The sequence below is a fragment of the Perca fluviatilis genome, chromosome 5, assembly GCF_010015445.1.
Source record: "Perca fluviatilis chromosome 5, GENO_Pfluv_1.0, whole genome shotgun sequence".
Lineage (NCBI taxonomy): Eukaryota > Metazoa > Chordata > Actinopteri > Perciformes > Percidae > Perca > Perca fluviatilis.
Genome location: NC_053116.1, coordinates 36,837,975 through 36,849,226, shown reverse-complemented (window position 1 = coordinate 36,849,226; position 11,252 = coordinate 36,837,975). Strand labels below are relative to the sequence as shown.

At 43.5% G+C, this 11,252-nt stretch overlaps 1 protein-coding gene across 1 annotated transcript; it reads right to left on the bottom strand.

Moving 5' to 3' along the window:
* Positions 1-4,572: 4,572 nt before the first annotated feature.
* Positions 4,573-7,325, bottom strand: pdyn (prodynorphin). The gene is made up of 3 exons (XM_039799464.1): positions 7,150-7,325; positions 6,676-6,812; positions 4,573-5,398 (listed from the first exon to the last, which is right to left on the bottom strand). Exons 2-3 carry the CDS (start codon positions 6,796-6,798, stop codon positions 4,820-4,822), a joined length of 702 nt encoding a protein of 233 aa, XP_039655398.1. The 5' UTR covers positions 6,799-6,812; positions 7,150-7,325; the 3' UTR covers positions 4,573-4,819.
* Between the last annotated feature and the right edge of the window lie 3,927 nt (positions 7,326-11,252).

Below are 11,252 nucleotides of genomic sequence, written 5' to 3'. Positions count from 1 at the left end.
GAAAGTGTGGGGGGGGTGGACAGTCCAGGGATCGATTCAGCCGAACTAAACCAGGCCAGTGTGGAAACGCCCTCACAGATCATTTCATGCATCGTCAGCACAACACACGAGCCCTCCTCCTAGATGTCCTTCCGTTTTTCAAGATGGCGTCTGGTGCGAGGAGCGTGTATGTCGCGTAGTAGTGATTTTACTGTAAATATGTATTTGTAACTAATATATTTGATACAGCTGTTTTCTGTAGGGATTTATTCCACGAAGTATTGTTCAGTTTGGTAATAAATGCTCAAGTTTTCCAGAACAAATTGTGCATCGTTACGTAATTGTTAATGAATGGGTTCATCGTTTGGGAGTAACCGGCAGACCGAGATAAACATGAAGGAAAAAGTCAAGGCGCTAAAAATCAGATCGTGAACATGTGACGGTTGGCGTCCATGTTTTGTTTCGTCAGTTTTTAATCTCGACAACTTCAGCGCCGAAAGGCGTCCGAGTTGTTTTTGATCGGATTCTATCAAGAACGTGCCGGATGCATTTAAGGCATTTTACATTTTTCCTGAAGACGAGTGCCTCTGGTTTTCCCTTCATGCCCCCTCCAATCAAAGAGTAACGTCATTTTTATTTTTATTTTGAATTAATTTTTTACAAACACTAGTTCCAAGAAGTTCTTCAGAGAGAAACTTGACTTGTATATTTTAAAGCGTGCATTTCTTTATCTCAAACTTGTAAGGGAGGAAGAAAAATCTTAGCTCAAGGTCCTCTTACTAACTTTTTCCCGATGTCTTCATCACAAGGAGTTAGCTAAATTGTCATGTGTTAATCAGGGGCGGAGCTAGAGTTTGTGAACATTCGGGGCTCAGCCCAAAAACCTAGGAGGGAGCATGCTCCCTTGATGAGTTTTTTTCCCCATTGATGTCAGCTACTTGCTCTGTGTTCCAGGCAATTTAATAATAGAATGTGTAAAAATCTGTACAATCTGTGAGAAACATGATAGTTGCCAAAGAAAAACTGCCTGGATTATCATAAAGTGGGCATGTCTGTAAAGGGGCGACCCGTGGGTACCCAGAGACCTTTTATCGTTTACCCAGATATCTGGAGGTGAGAGGTCACGGGGGACTTCTTTTGAAAAATGGCCATGCCAGTTTTTCCCTGAAAGTACACCAACAAAAAAAAAAAACTACTCTTATAGTAACGCGAGTAGTTGTAACTTCTGGGTACTTCTGGGTAAGAAGTAGGTCTGGGTCCGAATATCCGACTATATAGATGTCCGTTTGTTGGGTAGGGGTTCGATTCTCAATTTTTGGATTTGAATATTCGTTTTTAGTTTTTCCTTCAATGTTGTAGTAAAGTTGAGACACATTCAACTTTTGGAGAGAAAAAAAAACGCAACCCTAAGAAGGATATGTACATGTTTTGAGCCCCCTGAACGGTTGTATTTACCTCTTTTGGGGAGTGGGTTGTCTTTCATATTTTTTAAAGGGGGTTCCATCTACCTCATCTAAATATTGGGGGGCAGTGATGTAGTCTACAGTACAGGCCAAAAGTTTGGACACACCTTCTCATTCAATGCATTTCCTTTATTTTCATGACTATTTACATTGTAGATTCTCACTGAAGGCATCAAAACTATGAATGAACACATATGGAATTATGTTCTTAAGAAAAAAGTGTGAAATAACTGAAAACATGTCTTATATTTTAGATTCCTCAAAGTAGCCACCCTTTGCTTTTTTTGATAACTCTGCAAACCCTTGGTGTTCTCTCAATGAGCTTCATGAGGTAGTCACCTGAAATGGTTTTACCTTCACAGGTGTGCTTTGTCAGGGTTAATTAGTGGAAGTTTTTCCCTTATTAATAAAAAAGCAAAGGGTGGCTACTTTGAAGAATCTAAAATATAAGACATGTTTTCAGTTATTTCACACTTTTTTGTTAAGTACATAATTCCATATGTGTTCATTCATAGTTTTGATGCCTTCAGTGAGAATCTACAATGTAAATAGTCATGAAAATAAAAAGGAAACGCATTGAATGAGAAGGTGTGTCCAAACTTTTGTCCTGTACTGTGCGTGATACGCAGATATACCAGTATACCCACTAAGAAATCTCCAGGATTTCCACATACTAACTTAAAAATGTGCAATGTCCGATTCACAAATACAGGGTCGAGTAACGTGACAGCAAACTAACCTAACACTGCAAACATGCAGAGAGACTTTTCTCATCTTTTCATCGACCCACTCCTCGCTGAGCGCAGTGCGTAGTGTGTGTAGTGTGTGCGTAGTGTGTGTAGTGTGTGCGTAGTGTGTGTAGTGTGTGCATAGCGACAGGACCCAAATGCTCCGCCTACTAACGCCAGCATCCTCCATTCACCGCACATTTAAGACATAAGTAGCTATTTTAATTCCAAAGGCCAAGGGAACTTTATCAGGATGCATAGTATCCTGGATCCATGAAATAACTGGCCTTTCAAAATAAACATCTGCCTGCCTTTATGGGAATTTAACATAGGGGTGTGTATACTTATGCCTCCTGTATTTTAAAGGAAGAACATTTATTTATTTACGATACATTATTCATTCACAAAGAAAATTGTTGGCCTTAAAGATTGGATTTTTCCTAATGTTTTTTTTTTCAATTAAGGCATTAAGATCAATTTCCAAAAGATGATTTTTTTTATTCCTCTTTTTAGTCAACTTTAGCATGGGTTCCTAAACTCATGAGCAGCACTGTGTGTGTGTGTGTGTGTGTGTGTGTGTGTGTGTGTGTGTGTGTGTGTGTGTGTGTGTGTGTGTGTGTGTGTGTGTGTGTGTGTGTGTGTGTGTGTGTGTGTTACATTATACCCACTACAATCCATTAGACTACACCACTGTTGCACCCCCCTCCCCTAAAATCTACGCCTATGTGACACGTTTGTCTTTTGCCCACAAGATGGCGCAACAACGTCACTGGTCACGGACTCTTCTGTTACTGTTCACTTCTTGAGGCGTCTTCGGTTCTCCAGTAAACTCAGATGCTTCAGGGTTGAGCTTCTGTTGTCTACATCTCCTAAATAAACAACAACAACAACAACCTGCCTCTTCCGTTTTAGTTCACAAACATTTGATTGGTTTTGGATGACGGAGAAATAAGGAATCTGTCGACTCATCGTCTCTTCGTCGCAGTAGAACCATTTAATGGATGGACGTCAACTACAAAAGACGTTTATTTAGGCTTTTTTTTCAGGATAATCAAGCCTCGACTATTGAAATACTACTCGTGTATTGAAATACTACTCGTGTTTGAACCATAGACTGTTACAGTCTATGGTTTGAACTTTGTATTTGTTTAGATCACTTAATGTGATTTCACAGACCCACGCACGCCACATTTCCGGTGGGATGACGCAGCGGTGTAGCTAGTCTACGTGATACGCAGGTATACGCAGTATACCCGCTAAGAAAGCTCCAGGATTTCCATATACCCCTATTAAAAATGCACATTGACCCGCAACAACATACTTTCCATTATAATTTTTATATATTTTGAATTGTCATCTGTGTTTTTAGGCTAAATAAAGGTATTTCCACCGTAACTGGGTGCGTAAAAGTGTATCCGAATACAGGAATTGAAGTCGTTGATTCTCAAAACTTCTTTGGGGGAGGACGCCCAGACCCCCCCCCCCCCACTATGATATGCCACCCCCCTCTCCCAAAGGCAGATATGTATGTATATATATATATACACACACAAACACACACACACAGTAGGCTACAGTATACTCACTACAATACATTAGACTACACCACTGGATGACAGTGAACGTGAAAGTTTTAAGTAAAAAAAAAAAAAATGAAAATCACATAACCTCACATCATAAAAAAGTGCAGGCCTGTTTGTCAGTTATGAGAAATATTCTGGATAAATTCGGCACGAAGATAACCCACCACGCATGTCATTATTTTTACTAAAATGTCACCTTTATGTTTAGCCTACCTTTACTCATAGGACACAGTTGGGCTAGAATATGAACCAAATTTAGGATTTAAGTTTCAAATGTATTTAACTCAGTGTATATGCCGAATTTAAGAGCGTATCTTGTTCTCTTGATCTTGTTTTTTTAAATACATAGCCAGCCACGTCCATGAGTCCGTCGACAAGTAAGAAAATATAAAATTGCCAGACTTCTAAATGGAGTTCGGCACGACGGGACGGGACGGAACGCACGGAGGCTGAAGTCAGTCAAGCAGGTTGACTTTTAACTTTGGCATACAGGAAAGTGGTTGTTTTCATTGTTTTATTAAAACAAGCATAATGTAGGCTCTTTTACTTAAAATGTCACCTTTATGTTTACCTTTACTCAAAGTATAAAATTAGAATATGAATCAATTTTGATTCAAGATTAAAATCTGTTTAACTCCGTGTGTATGATGGTCTTCGCCGAATTTTAAAGCCTCTCCTGATCTTTTCATTAAAGACACAGCCAGCCATTATGAGTCTGTCGATTAGTAAGAAAATATAAAATCGCCTGAATTCTAAATGGAGTTTGACACGACGGCGATCGGACTGAGCGCACCGAGGCTGAAATCAGTCAAGATTGCCTTTTTTTAACTTGCTGGGCATACAGGAAAGTGGTTTTTATTCATTGTTTTATTAAAACAAGCATCATTTATTGACTGATTGAATGACAGACGATGATGCCAATATAACACAGAGATGAGAGGCAACAAAGTAAGCTATAATAAGCAATATAAGCAGGCATATGATACGTTCAGGGTTAAATGGTGTCTTTTCAAGTCAACCTGCACAAGGTCTGTGTAGTTTTTCTTATATCCCCTGCACGGTTCATCTATAGGCTCAACTCATCATAGGAGTAATATGGCTCCTCGGCTGAGCGCGCAGAGATTTTGAAGTTGCGGCGCAGAAAGCCTCCGTAACGCTTGTCCCACTTCAGGTTGTTCAACTTCGGCCGGATCCTCCTCAGGAAGCCCCCGTAGCGCTTGTGCAGCTCCTCGGGCTCCTGGCTCTCCTGCTCCGCGGAACTACTCCTCTTCGACTTGGGGCCGAATTTGCGTAAAAAGCCGCCGTAACGTTTAACGTAAGTATGAAGCGCGCGGTCCTCCGGAGCGTCGTCGGCGTCCCGCGGCGCGTCTACATCTCTCTCCCCCAGCGTCTTCCACAAGTCCTGGTATTTGTCGGGCAGCGCTCCGAGCTTCACGATGACATTGTCGCGCCACGGAGAGGCGAAGATTTTCTTTTTGTTCCGCTCGATCCTCTTGATGAAGCCGCCGTAGCGTTTGACCAGATCCGCCCGCTGGCTCTCCTCCTCCTCCTCCTGCGCAGCGGCTTCATCCTGGCTGAGGTCGGCCAGCCCCGGAGCCTCACGGCCGCAGCCCTGCGGCTGGCCCGCACACTCCGCACTGCACGACTGCGGGACACACAGAGGGAGAAATAGAAGGGTGTGAAACCAATACATGAGAGTTGCATGGTGGGCAGGGTTCAAAAGGAACTTGTTTCGTCCAACAGACAAATGGCTAGTGTATGTTTAAATGTTGCAGCCACTCAATAGATTACCATTGGGTTTTTTGGGGGGGCTGGTGAGTGAAGCTAATCTACCAGCCACTTGCATACATATTGTATCAGCATTTGGCCTTCTAAAAGTCAGTGTTACACCTTTTTTGTTCGCTGAATACATTTCTGAGGACCTAGAAATGAATCAGCCATAACCTAAGACTAGACTAAGTGTTTGGCGTCAGTTTGGGCAAATTAGATGTTCCTCCTTACATTTCCCCTTAAGTACCTGTTTTAAAGTTCTAAGACCACACATTATGTCTGTCCAATGTCAAATAACGTCCAAAATAATTGGACTTTGGGTTAGATTTTTTTTTTTTACCGTTTTCAGTGGTTATGAGGAGCAATATGAGAGAGAAATGTGGTGATCACTGATCGTTGTTTAGGTATGCATTAAACCACGTTAAGCCTTTTTTTTTTTTTCACGTTAAGCGTTTTAGAATGTCCCCTTTAACTTTAGGATTTATGGCAACAATAGCAATAACGCGAATGAAGTTCTGTTGGAAAAATTAAACGAATGCGTTTTGGAAATTCTGAGTTTCCATGGTTTTTTGGATTCTTTTTGGAACCTTGGATTAAGGCGTTGGCGTCAGTTTGAGCAACCTGGACAAAATCTGAACCCCGATTTCATCCTTAACGTCAGTGCCTTTATACTTTATAAAAGTGCTTGCACCACACAGTCTGCCTCCTTAAAGCGGTATTCTTACGTAGGTATGAGTGAAAGATGTCATAGGTTTACGCAACACTTATTCTAGATGTATCCTATCGTGCCTCATTTAGGCAATGGCCTACATTCACTCAATATTTACCCTAACACGTTTGGTGTCTTTAACTTTAGGATTTAGGACGTTCAAATGATAATAAAGTGAATTAAGTTCTGTGGGAGAGACAAATCAATGCGTTTTTGAAATTTTGAAATTCCATGATTTTCCAGATTTTCCCAGGATTATTATGATCACCCACCGAGGCAGAAGTCCACAACCCAATTCTTGCTGCCTAATTTTAACAAAGAAACAGAGAAACAGCCCAGCCCGATTCATTCTCCAAGCATCAGCAGCAGCAGCAGGTGTTCTCCACCACCTTTGTCTCTCTCTATGGGAAATGAGCTCCGTGTTTAAGTTGTCTGATCTTTACCAGGCTGCTGAAGGCGGCGTCGGGGCTGAGGAGCTGCTGCACGCATTTCTCACACTGTGAAGAGCAGTCTGCGCGGAGGGACGAAGGCAAGCTCAGCATCAGCACCAGGACATACCACTCCATTCTTCACCGGATCCCTGACACACACACACACACAAATAAATAAAATGCACACCAAAACCAATCAGTTCCGGTGAGTCTGGATGAGATTAGACCAGCGCAGAGTTAGAAATTCATGAAATAACTTCACCTGTTCGAAAGAAAATAACTTAAAACACTTTAAAAACATTCTTAATGTAGTCAGTTTTGATAATAACTCATCTAAACAGCCTTTGTTATTGAATATATAGACCTGTGCGCAGTGCGTAATTGCGCACTGGCGCAATTGTTGTTTAACTCCAAGCAGAGAAACATGAAAATGTGGTCATAACTTAATGTAACCAGAAAGACAATAAAGTATATAAGTCGGTATACCTCAGGAGATGGACAGATACTTCCAGCCGTATTAAGACTCGCAGAGACGCATCTACGGATCAAATATCCGCCCTCCAGTACTGGTGGTTCTCCTGCGCGTCTCGTCGCCTTTTCTTTTTATCGCCGCAGACTTGGCTGTGTCACCGCAGCGCATCAGAGCCGCTTCTATTGAGGGACCAATGGGAGGGGAACACAGTGCGTAAATGAGCCCACCGCCTCCCCGCTTCAGGAGTTTTTAACAACGCCCACACAGAGGAGGTGTAGGAGGAGCAGCATCCCATCAGCACATCATCATCATCATCATCATCACTCCATCTCTGGGGGGCTGGATCAAACCCGAGGCTGTAAATCACACTAACACCAGTGAACAAAGTCTTTTCTTTGGTTCAGTAAGACCGAAAGAAAGTCCAACCTACAAGAGAGAATGAGAAGTCACTTTTGAATTCAGAAATAGAATAGAATGAATAGAAAACCCTCACCCAAATATAAGCATGATGCATTATATTCATGCCTATAGGGTTGGGTCATTTTTTTAAAGATTATTTTTTGGGGTATTTCCGATTTTAATGAACAGGACAGCTAAGTGAGAAAGGGGAGAGAGACGGGAAAGACATGCAGGAAGTCGTCACAGGCCGAACTCTGGACCTCGGCACAAACCTCTACGTATACGTGCGCCCGCTCTACCAACTGAGCCAACCCGGCCGCGCAGGGTTGGGTAATTACCTTAAATAGCTCACGCAATTTTAAAATAGGAAAGATTTGGACATTGCTTTGAGATCGATCTAAGCTTTTGTGGCCCTCCGCTGACACCTTTTATTTTTTGGGCATTTTCGGCCTTTATTTTTGAGAGGACAGATGAGGACATGAAAAGGGGAGAGAGAGGGAGAATGACATGCATCAAAGGGCCGCAGGTTGGAGTCAAACCTGGGCCCCCTGCGTTAAGGAGTAAACCTCCTCTATATATGGGCGCCTGCTCTACCAACTGAGATATCCGGGCGCCAGCTGACACCTTTTTTTGGTAACTTGTGTGTTGTGGAACAAACTGTAAACACAATCATAGACTGTAAAAAATAAGAATAATGGACGGAGCTTCCAAAAGTGAAGCCAATGCTGAAGTGCCTTAAAGCTGCATTCTATCTAATTTCCAGCAGGGGGCGACTCCACTGGCTCCAAAAAGAGTTTTTTTTCCCACCCAAGAGCAACAATAATACGGTACATGTGTCAACGCATTCTCATAAACGAGTTCGTATGATCTGAAAATGTATGCACACCAATTCGTATGATATCCTACGAAATTAGGCGACCGCCGGCTGACCGGCCACATGACAGCTAAGTGTCGCGGTCTTTACAGTTAAATTTAGCCGAGAAAAAGGTTACTGGTAGCCGGCTACAGAGTTCCGCAAGCTGTCGGTCGTTTCAGCGGCAGTTGGTAGTTGAGTTTAGCCGACAAAAGGTGAGCATCACGCAGCGATGACGGTTAAATTTAGGCGCCAAAACAACTCGTTAAGATTAGGATAAAGATCGTGGTTTGGATTTAAACACTCGTGGGGAACAAACGTGTTTCCTGGGTGAAAGTCTTTTGTTTTCCGACTCCGCTCCACGGCTTGAAAGCCCTGAATTCCTACGATTTCCTACCATCTAGCCTAGCTTAGCACAAATTCTGGAGGGAACCCCCCCCTTTTCCCCTAGTCCAAAAGAACATCTGGAGGTACCCCCCCCTTCTAATTTTTTTTTCCAAACCCCCCCCCAGGTAACCTGCTCCATATAGCCTAGCATAGCACAGATCCTGGAGGTAACTGGCTCCATCTAGCCTAGCTTAGCACAGATCCTGGAGGTAACCGGCTCCATCTAGTCTAGCTTAGCACAGACCCTGGAGGTAACCGGCTCCATCTAGCCTAGCTTAGCACAGATCCAAAGGTAACTGGCTCCATCTAGCCTAGCTTAGCACAGATCCTGGAGGTAATCGGCTCCATCTAGCCTAGCTTAGCATAGATCCAAAGGTAACCGGCTCCATCTAGCCTAGCTTAGCACAGATCCTGGAGGTAACCGACTCCATCTAGCCTAGCTTAGCACAGATCCAAAGGTAACTGGCTCCATCTAGCCTAGCTTAGCACAGACCCTGGAGGTAACTGGCTCCAACTAGCCTAGCTTAGCACAGATCCTGGAGGTAACTGGCTCCATCTAGCCTAGCTTAGCACAGACCCTGGAGGTAACCGGCTCCAACTAGCCTAGCTTAGCACAGATCCAAAGGTAACTGGCTCCATCTAGCCTAGCTTAGCACAGACCCTGGAGGTAACCGGCTCCAACTAGCCTAGCTTAGCACAGATCCTGGAGGTAACCGACTCCATCTAGCCTAGCTTAGCACAGATCCAAAGGTAACTGGCTCCATCTAGCCTAGCTTAGCACAGACCCTGGAGGTAACCGGCTCCATCTAGCCTAGCTTAGCACAGACCCTGGAGGTAACCGGCTAAAACTAGCCTACTGCTCCCAATAAGTGACAAAATAACGCCAACGTTTTCCTATTTACATGTTGTGATTACAGTCACAGCGTGTACAAATAACAAGGTCACATGACACGCAGCCATCTTCTAACCGTAAATATAAACTGGGAACTATATTCTCAGAAAGGCGAAGCACTGCTACTCGGGTGGAGTGATTTGCTCGCAGCACCTGAGAAGCCCCGTGGTGAGGAGCAGAGAGTAGCTAACAGCGGTGCTTTTCAGGCGTTGCGCTAATCACTCCGCCCAAGTTGCAGTGCTTCGCCTTTCTGAGAATATAGAATACACATTTCCTGGGTGAAAGTGTTTTGTTATTCCCCGGGAGTTAAATTCAAAATCCCCGGCTTGAAAGCGCGCTCTTCTGACCTTCCCGCGCGGCCCACAGTGGTCTTATACAGCAGCAGTCTATGTGGTGCATACTGCAGAAAATACATCAGATATGAATTGCAGCGCTTTACTTTTCGTAGCTGTATGTATGAAAGGTTCATGAGAACAGCCTGCAGGCACACATGGTTTCTTTGTGGAATATGTTTGCATGTATATGGTTCTGGTGGTCGGTAAATGCCTTCCAGGTGCGTTGTGTGTCAGATAAGCAGCAGCAGCGAGGCCAGCAAGCACTCGCATGTCGTAGAGTGGGAGGGCCCGCTAACAAAGATCCGCACATGACAATCGGGCCTCATGCCATTTCAAGGTTGAATCCTTTTGAAGCGCGTTGATGGACCAAGGCTACACGTTGACTCTTCTTCTCTTGGTCTTAGGGGAGGAATGATGAGAAACCTTGGGCACGCAACTGAGTGAACGTACAACACACTGGACCACAGTCAGTCTTTCCCTCCAATTAAATCAGTCTTATTCGAAAATAAGAATCGTTTTCTTGGTTATTCCGATGTGGTCACCGCACTGCACGACTGCAGGACACACAGAGAGAAAGAGAAGGGTGTGAAACCAATACATGCGACCCAGAGAGTTACATGGTAGTCAGGGTTCAAAAGGGACTTTTTCGTCCAACAGCCAAATGGCTAGTGAATGTTTAAATTTTGCAGCCACTCAATAGATTACTGTAGTTTTTTTTGGGGGGGGGGCTGGAGAGTGAAGCAAATCTGCCAGCCACTTGCATATTTTACCAGCATTTGGCTGGTAAATGGTGCTAATTTTGAACCGGGATGGTAGGCCTTCTATAAGTCAGTGTTACACCTTTTTTGTTCGCTGAATACCTAGAAAGGACCTAGAAATGAATCAGCCATAACCTAAGACTAGACTAAGGGTTTGGCGTCAGTTTGGGCAAATTTGATTTTCCTCCTTACATTTTCCCTTAAAGGTGCAGTAGGTAAAACTTATAAAACTAACTTTCTGTCATATCTGCTGAAACTGACCCTATGTTCCAGTACATGAAGCAGTTAATAATAATAATGAAAAAAAAAAAAATCCTTTCAGATGCACAAATCAAGGCCAGCGAAGGGTGTCTAACTGTGTGTCAATCACTGCTCATGTACACAGATTCATTCTCCCTTGTGGGGGGAGGGGCTTAGGAGACCGTTTTGGGCTTTAGCGGAAAGGGGGGGAAGGACTGAGAAGTTGTCGATATTCAAATTTTTTGGCTAAGTC